This window comes from Pangasianodon hypophthalmus, chromosome 3 (assembly GCF_027358585.1).
Source record: "Pangasianodon hypophthalmus isolate fPanHyp1 chromosome 3, fPanHyp1.pri, whole genome shotgun sequence".
In the NCBI taxonomy this organism is placed as follows: Eukaryota; Metazoa; Chordata; class Actinopteri; order Siluriformes; family Pangasiidae; genus Pangasianodon; species Pangasianodon hypophthalmus.
The window spans coordinates 20,345,455-20,361,388 of NC_069712.1; the positions used below are offsets into that span (position 1 = coordinate 20,345,455).

The 15,934-nt window shown below is 37.4% G+C and overlaps 1 protein-coding gene across 2 annotated transcripts in view; it reads right to left on the bottom strand.

Moving 5' to 3' along the window:
• Positions 1-1,830: 1,830 nt before the first annotated feature.
• Positions 1,831-15,934, bottom strand: part of letm1 (leucine zipper-EF-hand containing transmembrane protein 1) — a 40,518-nt gene continuing 26,414 nt past the window's right edge. The window contains exons 10-15 of one of the 2 annotated variants that reach the window (XM_026936636.3): positions 15,543-15,659; positions 14,070-14,204; positions 13,397-13,590; positions 10,956-10,988; positions 10,039-10,177; positions 1,831-9,283 (exon numbers count right to left, since the gene is read on the bottom strand). In XM_026936636.3, the coding sequence (XP_026792437.3) occupies positions 9,134-9,283; positions 10,039-10,177; positions 10,956-10,988; positions 13,397-13,590; positions 14,070-14,204; positions 15,543-15,659 (768 nt within the window). In that variant the 3' untranslated portion in view covers positions 1,831-9,133. The remainder of the gene's footprint in view (positions 9,284-10,038; positions 10,178-10,955; positions 10,989-13,396; positions 13,591-14,069; positions 14,205-15,542; positions 15,660-15,934) is intronic. The other variant, XM_026936642.3, reaches the window with a different exon arrangement.

The window sequence follows — 15,934 nt, forward strand, 5'->3', positions numbered from 1 at the left end:
GAGAAAGAATAAAAAGAGTAGCCAGCAGTCACTTGAAAAGAGTTGCAAGATGACCTGAAAGCAGCAGGAACAACAGTTACACGGAGAACTATAAGCAACGAACTGCACTGCCGTCATCTCTGTTCCTACAACCCATGCAAAACTCCTCTGCTAAAATTAGAGCCATCTTGACAAGTATTTAGACAAATCAGAACTCTTTTGGAATGAAAGACAAACATAGAACTCTTTAGCAATGATCAACATGTCATTTTTGTGGAAAGAAAGGTTGCGCATGCAATCCCAAGAACACCATTCCAACTGTGAAGGACAGAGGTGAGAGCATAATGATATCCCATATCTTGCTTCTCTGCAACCGGTACTGGAGCATTACATGTCATTGAAGGAAACATGAATGGAGTAATGTACTGGGAAATATCAGTGGAGAGTTTAATCTCATCAGCAAAGAAACTGAATCTGGCAAGAAGAAGGATGTTTCAATAAGACTCCAAACATACAGTGAAAACGACTCAAGACTGGTTTCTAAAAAAGGAGGTGAAGGTGCTTGCATGGCCTAGCCAATCTCCTGACTTTATTTATGAAATTTATACATCTGCCAAGAGGCATGGGACAAAACTGAACTGCAATGCTGCCAAAAAGTTAATTACTCCTTACTGTACACATCTTGTAGCTGTAATTGCCAACAATGGCTCTGTAGCATTATACTAATGTTGGTCATTTGTGGTGTCTGAATATTTTTTCCCTATAAATTTTTTTTTCAAACATATCTTTAGTAGTGCTTATGAATACATACATTTTCTTCATATTTATAAGTATATTGCAGAAAAAAAGAGTGTCCTAATATTTATTTCCCCTCCCTGTATATGGCTTATTTCTGTAACTAAACAGGGCCTATATTCAAACAACCTCAGATTATTTATTTCATCTCATATAATTCTTGATATTCATGTTTGTCAAGATATAAATGGTCAATTTCACCCTTTTTATTCACAAGAAGACTTTTCAGGGTACTGGTTTCAGGATACTAGTCTTGGTGTTATTTGGTATTTGGTAAGATAAGTAGTATCAGTCATGCCTATCGTCTGTGCACTGATGTGCAGTAATATGTTTAATAGTGTATTAGTGGGTGTACTCACAAATCAGTTTATTATATAAGCCAAACATATAGGTGCAAACTGTAGGTCTTACAGGTCAGACTATATCCAGCTGTTGCTATGAACTGTTTGTAAGCCTCCCTCTACACCGCAGGTTCCCAGGTTCCTGGAGTACCCTATGTGCTGCACATGTTTTGTGTTTTTCCTGCTCTAACACACCCACCATCAACTCAGGGTGGGCTGTTAATTAGCTGATTAATTGTGTGTTGGGCAGAGAAAACACTAATATAGGGACAGGACACTGGGTACTCTAGCATTAAGATAGGGAACCTGTGATTTAAGGGTTTACTAATGTCATATGATGTCACATACTGCCTCCTAGTGCCTCAAATGGAACAGTTTATCAGTAACTCCATTAAAAAATGGGACTAAATGCCACCACATCACCTCGTCATCTCCTTTGATGCCTGAGACTCTATCAAACATTTCTTCAGGTTTCTAACATTGTAGCACATAATGAAGCAGCCTGTTACACATTTAAAAATACAGTTACTCGCTGTAGTGAGCCGCAGAGAGTTAAATTTAGAAGAGATTAAAATGGGAATGTGTCTGACGTAAGCAACGTGTCAACAGTGTACAGTCCGTGTAAACGTTTGCTTCATTAACATTCTTAAACCACCATGTCAGAAACACACTGGGTTGACTCTGCCTTTACAAGAACAAACTTGCAGCCAAAATCTCAAGCACTCTTCTGATTTATTGTGGTTTAATATAAAATGATACTGGGAACAACAGAAAAGGACGTGTCATTGTTTTTGGACATAAGATGCTCTTGATGAATTCTGTATAATTCAGCAGCGTATAATATTGTGGTTGTAGCTCTAGTCTGTATATTCACTGTACCTGTTCAGAAAGATCAGATGTTTAAAAAAGTCCATAATCCAGAGGTACATTCACCAGCCATCTGCATCTAATGGAAGCATTAATAAAATGAATATAAATTTCCTAGTACAGTACTAAATGATACACATTAATACAACTTAAACTACATCACTACAGCGAGGTGGCTTAGTGTTGAGCGAATTAAAGTGCTATTTCTTTAGCATTTCAATCTAAGTGCAAATATTTCACAATTTATGAAATGTATAATTTATGCAGATCTTAGATAACTTTTGTTCATGTAAGAAAGAAGTCCTAGATCAGTGTGTAGAGGTTGAACATACATATATATTTGGATATACACATATAAAACCATGTCAGAATGTATTCCCTTACACAATAAACAAACTTGTGGTCAGATGCAGTATGATTCCATGCCTTACCAAGTGTATAAGCTCACTATCACATACGGTATGCACAATTACAACACTGCACTGTTACATATCCAGCTGTGTTTACTACATTAAGACATTACCGAACATTACTGTGCACTGTATAAAGCAAAGGATTGGCTATTAAACAGATCAAAAGAGGATAGAGCAAGGAAAGAAGACAAGAAGGAAGGAGAGATGTGAAGACAAGCAGGACCAGTAGAAGTACACTGCATATGCTGCACATGCCCAGGGATTCCCAACACATCCCAGACATGTTCAGCCTCTTCACAGACAGACAGAGGAGAGAATGTGTGTGTGTGAAAGTGAGAGCACAAAAGCGAACACAGATTGTAAGATTGCTTCGTGAGTACACAGACTAAGCACTCAATCTATGTTCAGGAACTTCAGCATGAGATGTCTCACTTCTTACAGAATCATAGATACATTCTCACCACTCTGTCATCTAAGCAACGATCCTTTAAACAGCATATACACTGCAGGGAAGCTCTTAACATTACACTATACACTGCTCACCTCCAATCTAAACTATCCACAGAGCCAGCCAGCAGAGCTTGGCTTTACAGGGAAGCAGAGATGTTGAATTTGCGGTTTCAGAAATGAGAAATAAGCCACTTGCAGAGCACTTAACCAGCCTCACATACAGTGCACTATATCTACTGGAACAGTGTATAGTCATGTAGCGCCGTCATATCAAGTCTGCACAGGTTATTATTTTCCTTTAATCATTTAGTCAGTCTGTGTGTCAGACAGCTGGAGACATGCGTGATAAGTCTGGCACCCAAGTTGGTATTTGTCTCTGTCATGTAAAGGTTGTGTGCACTGATTTTGACCAGTGCAAACGTGCATAATTTGGCAGTATTATCATTGCTCTGTCAGCCTTGAAATAATGCTTATGGTTTGATATGCTACAAGATAAACTGTTCAAATTAGAGTAGATTCACACGATAAAGCCAAAATGTACAATCATATACTATTACTATATTATGGTATATTATTTCTCAGAGGAAACAGTTTCAAGTGGCTTTAAAATGACTGTCATTACAGACCTCGGGGTTTGCTTTCTGATAGGACTTTTACTTTTAGAAAAATCTTTTTCTCAGCAACACATTGCTTTTAGCAATTTCATTAAAAAAATACTCCTTGTAAAAACTACAAAATCCTATTTTGCAAAAGCCCACATTGTCTTGAAGACAGTGAAAACAGACATAGCCTAAATTAGGTTTATATTTTACTGTGTCAAATTAGGTCATCTCTCAATGTTGTGTATACTTTTAAGAAGGCTATCAACCGTATAATTCTATACGGTTGATGAAAGGTAAGGTAAGGTAATAATAAATCTATAATCATAATTCATTTCACCCACATAAAAACCGAGGCTTTGACCTGCACCAGTACTGAACTGAAATCTGTCTTTAAACTGGGCTGCTTATATAAGCACACTCTTAGGGAAAAAAGAAAAGAAAAAGAGTTTCTCAAGGTTTCTTCACTTTCTAAAGGGAACTTTATCAGATGTGAAAACACAGAATATTTTTTTATACAGAACCTTTAAGAGTCCCCCCAGAGGGACAAACCAAAGAACTCTTAAAGGATCAAGATCTAAGATGGCATGTTTACCCCAAATATGATTCAAGTCTTTCTAATTGATTCGTAATCATTTGCAAAAGTGATTTTCCAATTCATTATCCAAAAGTCCACGGTGTATATTTTTTGGATCATAACACACATAATCAGGAAACAAGGCATATGATCAGAACACTGTATATTTTTGGTATCACTACAGATGGCACCACAGTCCAATTGTGGAAAGGGTTTGGGTGAGTGAATACGTCATTGAGAGGTAGAGCTAGATGCATTGCTATAATATCCAGGCAAATCAGCTCCCCCCATCCCACTGAAAGATGAGTTTCTTTGTAAAACGTGATTTCCTCCATGTCTGTTTTTTTTTTTAAGCAAATCACTGTGTCACAGGACGATTTAAACCTTGACAGTGACCTAGATAATCTGCTTTACACCATCTTTAAAATTTTTCAGCTGTATAGTTTTATAAAAGTGTATATACTTTTACAGTTACATATACAGTATGTTTGCATATGTAGAGTTAATTGAGCTTTCAATAACCATTACATTACCTTTAGAGACCTAATTATAAAGCATAATGGGAAATCATGACAGAGAATGAAGAAATGTTATATGCTACAGATGTTAGTGTTTTATGTAAATAAATTGGTTGTTTTAACAGAGTGATTTATTTGGATGTGCTTCTATGTTTTTACATGTACTTAACATTGCAGCTTTTAGCAGCTACAACGTTGTTTGTTCTTTTGGATGAAGTTGCCTATTTATGTTGAAGTAGGGGCTATTGCCTATTTATGTTAAACTGGGCTGTAAGAACTGGACAGAACTTACAGAAGGGGTCTCAGGTGGCAGTAAGTCATGTATATTTTTGGACCAACATGGAGAAATTTTGCCGTACCACCAACGTCAGCACAACACTGATTATTAGCTTTAGAGTGCAAACGTGAGATAGCAACATGCCTGCATTAACCAGCAAACTGAGTATCCCTAACCATTCTCTTACTAGCATGATTATCATTAAGCATAATCACATTTTCTTTTGGTCCCTTTATAATATGTCTTTACACCATTCTTTTCATTAGCACTTCAGAAACACGCTGCTCCTGCCTACACCCTGATCAGTTTCCCCAATACAGCACCAATACGAGGAAAATTTACATGTCAGCCAATTTAAAGTTCAGTAACAGCAGCTTTCACAGAATTATCATAACATGCAGAATTCTAGCCTTCAGTGACTGAAACATGACTGGAGCATTCAGAAGAAGACTTGATTCAAGTTCCTTTGCAGAGCTTTATGTCTACAGCAGCATGCAGGTGATTCTGATACAGAGGGTCCTTATAAGCAGGGTCATGCAGGAATATACACTCACTGAGCACTTTATTAGCAACACTATACTAATACTGGGTAGGGCCTCACTTTGCTCTCAAAACGGCTTCAATGCTTCGTGGCATGGATTCCACAAGTTGTTGGAAACATTCCTTTGAGATTCTGGTCCACGTTGACATGATTGGGTCAGGCAATTCCTGCAAATTTTTCAGGTGCACTTTCATGCTACGAATCTACCATTCTATTGGGATTCCCAACACCATCACACCACCTCCACCAGCTCGGACTGTTGACACAAAGCAGGGTGGGTCCATGGCTTCATGCTGTTAGCGCCCTACCATCCTCATCAGATATCCAGATTCATCAGATCAGGCTATGTTTTTCCAGTCTTCAGCTGTCCAGTTTTGGTGAACCTGTGCCCACTGCAGCCTGAGCTTTCTGTTCTTGCCTGACAGAAGTGGAACCCGACAAGGTCTTCTGCTGTTTAGCCCATCTGCCTCAAGGTTCGACGTGCTATACTTTCTGAAATGTTTCTGCTCACCCCAATTGTACAGAGTGGTTATTTGAGTTACTGTAGCTCTTCTGACAGCTTGAATCAATGTGGCCGTTCTCCGTTGACCTCTTTCATCAACAAAGCATTTCCATCTGCAGAACTGCCGCTCACTGGATGTTTTTTCTTTATTGCACCATTCTGTGAAAACTCTAGAGACTGTTGTGCATTAAAATCCCAGATCAGCTGTTAAAGAAATACTTAAACCTGCCACAGTCAAAATCACTGAGATCACATTTTTTCCCCCATTCTGATGGTTGATGTGAACATTACCCCAAGCTGCTGGCCAGTATCTGCATGATTTTATGCACTGCACTGCTGCCACACAATTGGCTTATTAAATAATTGCATGAATGAGTAGGTGTACAGGTGTTCCTAAAAAAGTGCTCATGAGTGTATAATATATAAGCAGGAATAATAAGTGACATTAAGAAGGAAAAGCTGTAAGGCATAAAGGTGGAGAAACAAATTCAAAAGGAAGAAACGTATGAAGCAAAAATAGCAAGAAAATATATGGGTTGAATGTTATGAATTAATAATAATAATAATAATAATAATAATAATAATAATAATGAAAAAGAAATGGTACAACACTTCCCAGGAATCACAATACCTTTTTTTATTCAAACTGGAAAGACCCGTTTCAGAATATGTATACTTACATGAGAATTAGTCATGGCAAAATTAAAAGCTATATTTTTTCATATATATTTTATGACAATAAAAACTCAAAAGAAAACCAAACTCAGTTTTGTGATGGTTTAAAATACAGTACCAACAACTTCATCTCACCTTTCATCAACAAGTTTATTTTGTGCTTCAATTAATAAATTTAAATTTAATTTAATTTAAATAATAAAAAACTATATAGATCATCGAGCTACACACCTTTCAAATATTTGGTAAACTCTGTAATATGAAAATAAATTCATTGAATTTAATCACTAAAAGCCAATCCACTGTACACCTGTACAGTTATTACATACAGGGACATACAATAACTACTAGGGTTCAACAATTTGCATACATATTTTTAACAACAGGTACTGTGACATTTGCAATTACATTTGAACAGATGGATTTAGGAGTTGATTTTCAATTTAAGATTTTGCTTTAACAGGTTCCTCTTTTTTACGTAATCAGTTTTTGGCTAACAATAAATTGTATGAATTTTTAAAGCACAGCAAATTAGGCATGGCAAATAACTTTTTTTAAACACTATATCCTTTTTTTGTTACTTTTGGACACCTCTCCTCATGGTAGGGCCATATTTCTGTATACAATACTACACTAGCTAATCTTCTTAAAGAGCCAATAGAGAGATTTAACAAGTACCCTTGTTTGGGATTAGCCTAACCAGCAGACAACAAAAATGAACTTAGAATCTTTCAATAATAATATAGCTATTGCTCTGGATTCTTCTTTTAAATAAACTCTACTTGGTTTTAAATTAAGTACAAACTTTGGATGAAGTATACAGTGGTTACTTCCTGGACAGTTTCACCCTGCCTTTTCCGTCAGCTTACTACTGTTGAATTTGCACAATTTTAAGGTCAACAATAACTATCTTTTGAAAAACCTTTTGGTCAGACCACGTGACTGCATATTATAGCAGACGGACAGTAGTGCACCTTTAGGGTAGAGAAATACCATAATAACTCTCTCCTCAAAATCTGGGTCATTCACCCAAATATAGTTTCCTGCCACTTGACAAAAGATGCTCCATCTCTTCCAGTTACACTACCCACCATTCCACTTCTCTCTTAACCTGCATCCCATTACACAAATATTCCTGAGTCTGAATCACAACCTCAAAACAATAATAAAAAAAAAAGCTTTAAATACAGATAGTGCAATTGTAAATCAGTATTTCTTGCTCCCTTTAAACATCAGAATGAGATTTTAATGTGCAATAAATTTATGTGGTTTAAGGCCCAAATGCAGATACACAAGCTGCATAAATACAGGTGGTTACTGTGGTAAAGGCTGACCTCTGACCCTTGGTTGCTGCCTGGCTGAAGCTTATAGACGCAAAGCGAAAAAGGCACCCTGACTCCAAAACAGAGCTCCAACTGTCTCTCTGATGCAACACAGAGTCAGTGCTTTCAGGTCAGACACTCTGTTCTCTCTCTATGACATGTTTAGGAGTGGGAGTGATGTATTCACTGTCTGCTGTGCCCTGTGCAACTATGTTATGCTGACATAATACAATGTGTGTGTCTGTATCTGCTAGCTACCCTCTCCATGTATGGTGCGAGTGTTTACCCAGTCCTTGAAGCGACTGTACCCAGACTGGCCTCACCATACTGGGTCTGAGCCGAGGCCTAGATACACCAAACTTGTCTGCACTGCAAAGAGCCCACTCCATCTTCTCTCGCTCTCCCCCCCCTCTTTCTCACGCACGCACACACACACACACACACACACACACACACACACACACACACACACACACGCACTCACACACTCACACACTCAAAGCACAATTCTCACAATCTATCCTCTACAGTTCCATAAAGAACTCCAGTCTATTGAATTAGGAGTCTACAGCTAGCATTTGTTCCAAGGTTAACTAAACTGCTAATATACACGTCCACAAAACTCCAGGTTTCATCAACAGGTGAAAGGAAACACTGTTAATATGTTAACTAAAGGAAGGAATTTCAGCTGGGTAATACTTAACCAATAAAGGTAATTTTTTTTAAATCACTGTCATTAGGTGAATGTTTGTTCACTCAAGGCCACAACAGAGTAATTGCCAAAAAAAAAAATTGTAAAATTCCATAGCTGAGACTCTGCTCACTGCAAGAGCTGACCTCTTGATCAGTCCGTAGTATTTGCATATTGACCTTGAGTTCTTTAGTACCGTTTCAAATTTACTTTGGTTTCTGGACATACAATACAATAGCACACACACAGGCCATCTGAGCTACATTCAGCATCGTCTGCTAATTAAATCAACTCAGAAGGGTCTGGTTTAAATAAAATAACACAAAATAAATGAATCCGAATGGCAGCAGTGGCAGTGGAATGATGACAACCATGATGGTGCAATTGTGCAAAATAAAAATAATGAGTCAGCTCACATGAAATGACATCACTGCCAGCTGATGGTTAGATGGTGAAATGAATGTTGGGATTTTTCAACAAATAATTTAATTTCTCTTATTTTTCAAGTATGAAACCAGTGGCTACAGCACCAGTGGCTCCTCTGTCCTTTCCTGCTCCATGCTAGCTTGCCACGATGAACTTAGTTTTACTGAACTTTAGCTGCCTGCTCCTTTTCAGCCTTCTCCTTAGCTTTTTCCTTTTCCACCAGCTTCTCCTCTTTCTGCAGCATCAACATGATCTCCGCCACTTGCGCAGTGGAGATGTCTACATCCTCCTTATCAATCAGCTCCACCACCTAAAACAGACAAACAGACAAACACACAAACACATGCGCACAAAGAGATCAAATAATGAGAAGCTTAATGAAAACTGTATCACAGCATATGTACAGTATATTGTTTCAATACATACAATACACTTTCACAATGCATTTTTCTGAGATATGGATGGGAGGGATGGCATACTCTCTCCCCTGGCAATCACAGCAACACTAGCAAATCGCAGAGTCTATGAGCTCGTGTATGGAGAACAGGGCAGATAACGCTTCCTCTGAGTGTATTACACTCCCAGCTATTTGAAAAGATGACACTGGCTGGTTTCACATGTTTGGGAGGAATCACATTTTAGCTGCTACCTGTCATGTGATAGGGAAGACTTGACTGATGGGTGGGAACTGACAGGTGACCAAATTGAAAAGATATTTTATATGTTGTGTTTTTTTTTTCTTTTTTTTTTTTTTAATACCTACTGTATATTTTACATGCTCTTAACTGTGTGTAGCACTTTGGTCAACTTTTGTTGTTTTAAATGTGCTTTATAAATAAAATTTACTTACTAAAAATAATGTGTAACTGTTGATATGGTGAAGCTTTCTTTAAGAAGATGCCTTCTGAACATTTATGGATGGAGTCTCCACTGTCAGCTCTTAGTCACAGTAAAGTTTATGTTTTCCAACACAACCTCGTTGTTGATTATTTTCCTGTAACAGCACATCCTGTCATGTTTTATTCCTTACATCTCACCCACCCCTATCCTGGCATGAACTGTTACCTTGATAACATCGTCAATGTCTATCTTGCCATCCTTGTTTTCATCCAGCGCGTCGGCGATGCTGAGCAGCTTGTGCTCTGGAATGCTCTGGATCTGCCTCATGACAGCAATGAGCTCACTGATGCTAATCAGGTTCTCCCTACAGGAAAGGAACATGCATCATACAGGAAACAGTTACGTGCTAACACAGTAGTGAAGTTAAATGATTGGGGAGAAGCAAGCTAGGCAGTAATCCAATCTCATGCAATTACTATAAAAGAGGTTCTCAAACCACTTTGCACAACTTTTATATGTCATTTCTCCATGTAATCCATGTATTTTCCTTTTCTATACAAAATAACATTAAGTGTTTGGGGAATAATTGGTTGTATTTGAGCGAACAATAACATTTCAAAACATTTTACATTTTGAAATGTTATTTTTCACTTTAAGCACAGGAAAAGAAGGTACCACTAAACACAATTACATTTTCTGTGAAAAGTTTTGACTTGTTCCGTACTCATCAGCACTGAGAACAATAAAGTGGTGTAATAACAAGAGTCTTATCTATGATGACACTGTTTCTCAATAACACACCTGAACCATGGTTTCATATTTCACTCGTCAAATTGATGGAAATATTATTCGGGTGTAAACTGCCAACCCATACTAATGACTTGAATACTTGAGTGGATTGCAGCCCAATCCAAAACTCAATATATCACACAACTACTTTCAGGCATTAAAAAACAGTTGTATGATATTAATCAAACACTTTACATCCACAAAACAAGCAAAATTAATTCACCCATTAGCACCAAGTTAGAAAGAGAAAAGCAAATTAACTTGTCTCTGACCCCGATTGTTAAAGCACCCCAGGAAATGTATGTTAATGGCTTTGTGATGCAAAACGACCCACAGACCAGATCTTTCCTTACCTTTGTAAGTCATTACATTTCTCAAAGAAAAATCTATAAACAAAAAAAAGAAAGAAACAAAAACATAAAAAGTTGAACTAATAAGTAAATCCAGAACCTCTTTTATGATTAGCTCTGTTGAAGCTGTCCTCCCACCACCATTTTACTGAGGATCACATAAGTACCACATCCCAACATGCATACACACATGTGCCATGTCTGAATTCATTCCCTATTCATCAGCTAGTGCAGCCATTTTGTGTCTGTATCTGAATTCTCAGTAGAATGATATTCCCTGGATAGTTCACTATATTATTAGACTAGTGCACCATAAATCCAGTGTACAACTGATACACACTTCCATACGATGTGTAATGATTTCTTTTAGCTCGTTTACAAGTCAAAATGGATACCGGCGCAGCCAATACAAATAAAATATTAAAGGCTTAAAGCCAACAGGTACTTGCAGTGGTGTGTTTAATACAGAACACTGCTTTTATTACTTCTGCATTTTTGTAGTTTCTTGGGTGATTTATAACATGTGAATTGTTGATATAAGGTTGGGCTACTATAAAGTTTTTCCCGAGTATCTTTCAGAGCTCTGTATCTCTCTGTAATGGCATACACACTGCTCTATATAGTAAATAGTGAATGAGTGTGTAAGACGGTGATTTCAGACACATTGTAGGATTATGCACTTGGGTTGTCAAGATTTCCTTTCCATTTTTAAACATTTTTATTAACATTTTTTATTCCAAAATATTCAGTTATTATTGGATGATTTTGCATTGCTAAACGGAGATAGATCATTCATAGTAGATTTAAACTGTGTGTATGCATGGCATAGGCCACAAAAAGTGAAAACTTTCACTTTCTTTATTTAAAAAAAAAAAAAAAAAAAAAAAAAAAAAAAAAAAAAAAAAAAAAAAAAAACCCACATTAATTTTATACTGATTTTTACCCAAAAAATTTGCAGGGTTTTGTGATTTTGAAAAAAATAACAACCAACAAAATTCAACTGAAAAACAAACAGAAACATTTTAGGGGAGGGAAAAAAGAAAAAGACAAAAACTTACAATAACCTGGTTGCATAAGTTTGCACACCCTTTTATAATGGGGAATGTGACTGTACTCAGAATGAACCAATCATATTCAGACTCATGTTCAAAAGTAATTATCATACGTCAGTCATCAATGAAGTGATTCTGATTAACCCCAAATAAAGACCAGCTGTTTCTGTAGGATTTTCTTGACATCTTCGTTTCATCTGACTGCTGAAGTCATGGTCTGCAAAGAGCTTACAAAGCATGTACAGGGTCTAGTAAGAATATTGGCAAGTAGCCTACTGGTCATTCCCTACATATGACAAAAATCTCTCATATTCTTCACATGTCTAGGCTATGGGGTGGCTAGACAGAAGCCCTATCACACGAAAAAAAAAATCTAAGTTCACCTAAATTTTGCCACAACCATGTGACAAAATGTGTTATGACAGCTTATCACCCAAAAAACACCATACCCACTGTGAAGCATGGTGGTGGTAGCATCGTGCTATGTGGGCTGCTTCTCTTCAGCTGGGACTGGGGTTGTAGTCAAGATAGAGGGAATCATGGATAGCTCCAAATACCAATTTATTTTGGCAAAAAACCTGCAGGCCTCTGTTAGACAGCTGAAGATGAAAACAATTTTCACCTTCCAGCACGACAACAACACAAAGCACAAATCCAAGTTAACAGTGGAATGGCTTCAGAAGAAGAAAATCAATGGTTTGGAATAGTAAATATAGAGCCTAGATCTAAATCCTATCAAAAAACCTGTGAAGTCAAATGAAGAGGGCTGTGCACAGAACATCCCTTTGCAATATGATAACTCTGGAGCATTTTTGCAAGAAATAAAATTGCCAAATCAAGATGTGCTATGTTGGTACACTCTTATCCAAAAAGTTTGAAGCAAAAAGTGCTTTAAGTAAGTAAAAGCGGTGTGCACACCCGGTTATTATAAGTTTTTTCTTTTTTTCCCTAAAAAGTTTCTATTTGTTTCACTTGAATTTTGTTGGTTGCTGTATCAGTTTATATTATATTGCTACATTAGTTTCATTTTTTACTTCATTAAAAACCTGCAATTTTAACAGGGATGTGTAGTCTTTTTATATCCACTGTATTTTTCCAAATACATACATTTACATACGTAAAGGTGTGAAAAAAAATAGTCCAGAAATAACTTGCAACCCCTTTCCCTACACAATGTGACAAGGGAAAAACACTATTCCATATATATTTGTTAGGCCAAGTATAGAAATAAAAAGTGAATATTATTCAAAACAGTAAAATTCACTTTGACAGCCCACGGCCTATATGCACACACACAAATATCCACAATACAGAGAGCTCAGAGACCAGCAAACACATTACCCCCCCCCCAAAAAAAAAAAAAAAAAAAAAAAAAAATTCATACTTTCTTACCCAACTGGTGGTGTGGTTCCACTGTCCATCTGTCCATCCAGCACCAGCTTGTCTTTCTCTAACTCGTTTATGATCTTATCCATGCGGCTGATCATGCGGTTCACCCGGCGTGACAGATGTTTACTGGCTTTAGACTCTTCCACCTCTTTCTCCTGCCCAGTTTTAGAAAGCTCTTTCTTTATCTCCTCCAGATCCTGACATACCACAAAACAGGGGATGAGTGTAAAGGAGAGAACATTCCTCCAGAAATTTTAAATAAAGAAACCATTGATTCTTTTTAAGTCAAATACTCATCTCTGTCACAGTACTATTGATCAAGAAGAACAAAGGCTAAACGTGCTTTCTCAAGGATATGTGAAGCTTATTACTGTAATTAAAAAAAGGCACTGTTTACTCCAATTATTCTCCAGTTGCATGAAGGTATAGACTGAACAGCACTACAAAAGCAAGACAGTGACCCCTACTGTGCAACCCGTGCAAATTAAATGTATGCCTGGTTGTAGTCCCTGGCTGATGAACAGGAAATTTACTTTCCATTAGCATATAGGACTCATTGCTAGTAATGCAGACAGACTTACCCCTGTGTATCTAAAGCATACAGTCTGTTCCAGGGGGTTTATTTATAGAAATTTGCAGAATGTGCTGAATGTGCTGGTTTGTCCGTCTCTCTCACCTCATTGTATTCCTGCACATCATCTTTCAGCTCCTCCAGCTCCTCCTTCTCTTTTGTCAGGAGTTTTTTCTGCTCCTTCAGTTTGGTGCAGGCATCACTCAACATGTCAATCTCCTCCTTAGTGATCTCCTCTCCCTGGTGGGTGAAAGTTGATATAGAATAGGTTCTGTATAATCATGCCAGTGCTCACTGACACAGACAGACAGTGGGTGTGTGAGCAGAAAGGGGAAAACAAACATTCTACAGTAACTGCACTAGGAGGCAGTCATACACAAAGGGATGTGACCATAAAACCAAAAAAAAAAAGCTCTACATAACAGAAATAGGTACAGTGGCACAGTGGGTAAAGCTGCTCCCAGCTCCAGGGTTCTGTTTTGTGCGTGCATGTGTGATATAACATATATATATTATATAAGTAACCATCCTGGGTGTATTCCTATCCCATAGCTAGTGCTCCCAGAATATGGATAGGCTAATGAAGATGAATGAACGAATAACAGCAATGCATATTTAACAGGAGGACTGGGGCTGTTAAAGGGTTACAGGGATGCAGTATCTGAAAGACATTCACAGCAGGTACAAACAGACAGACACAGTGGAAAGAAAAGCATGCTAAAAGACCAACAGCTACACCGAGTATTTCTGCTCCTCATTAACCGTCTAGCGCTACTGAAGTAGAAATCACAATTTGATTATTTAGCTGGAAGATTTTTGAGTTATTTTTTAAAAAAAATCTAAAAGCCAGTTAAAAATTCTACTACTGAGGAGCAGAAGAGCCAGTGTGCTCTTGTCTGGGTGGAAGATACAGAAGCACACAACCTTGATGCGCAGATACTTCTGCCACAGCTCAAACTGACAGCAGCATGAAGAAAATAAGCCAACACACAAGATCACACATTACACACAGTGCACAAGCTGAAGATGTCTGTCAGTTTCAAGAACTGCATTAAAGCATCCTGGGACACGAGACTAACAAACATGATGGTAATTGTAGGTTTCTGAGGTTGTTGAGTTATTTATTGATTCTAAAACATTTCTTGATTCTAAAAACTTTTAAGAGTGTGCAAATTAGGTTTTCCAAATATCTTGGCAAATGTGAATACAAGCTAGATTTTTTCCAAATAAAGTTTTGATCTGGCTCAACTGCCTAGACAGTAAGATTTATAATCTATTAAAGGAGCAACATGGTTTAGCACTGTTATTAAAGAATATCACAAGAGTTAGACTTACATATACATGAAAGTATTACTTGGTTATTTAATTAGTGCACATTTACAGCACACAGACTCTTTAAAATTGTAACATGACAACATAAAAAAAAAAAGCTTTAGTGTCACAATGACTGAGTCCTGTATGAGCAAGCCTGTCTTGAGTCACGAGGAACAGTCATGCTAAGCAATCTTATCAAGCACAATGGACCAGAAGCTTGAGTGTTATAGTATGTGAATCTGTCTGTCTGTATGTTAACCATACCTTAATACCATCCAGCACTGGTGCTGTGTCTCGTAATGTTTCAGCGTGAATAGCCACGTCTACACTGGGCATAGCAAGATCAGCATCTACCCGCATGCCAACCTCCACATCCTCCTTCTGCAAACACATACAAAACCCTTCCATCAGTGTTCCAAATCAAGTCTGGGTGTATTTACCATTCATTAATACATAACACAATTTTGGAGTCTTTTACTGTAATTGCATTAAAGAAAATGTAATCAAATTTACATCACATGTTATTTCATAATCAAATGAAATAACAGAAAATGTTTTAAAAGTGAGCAGCAGTACACACTCACTAAGGCTGTTAAAGATGCAGGATCATCCATTCTGAGAAAATTATTAAACATCAAAAAGCAGACGTGTCAAAC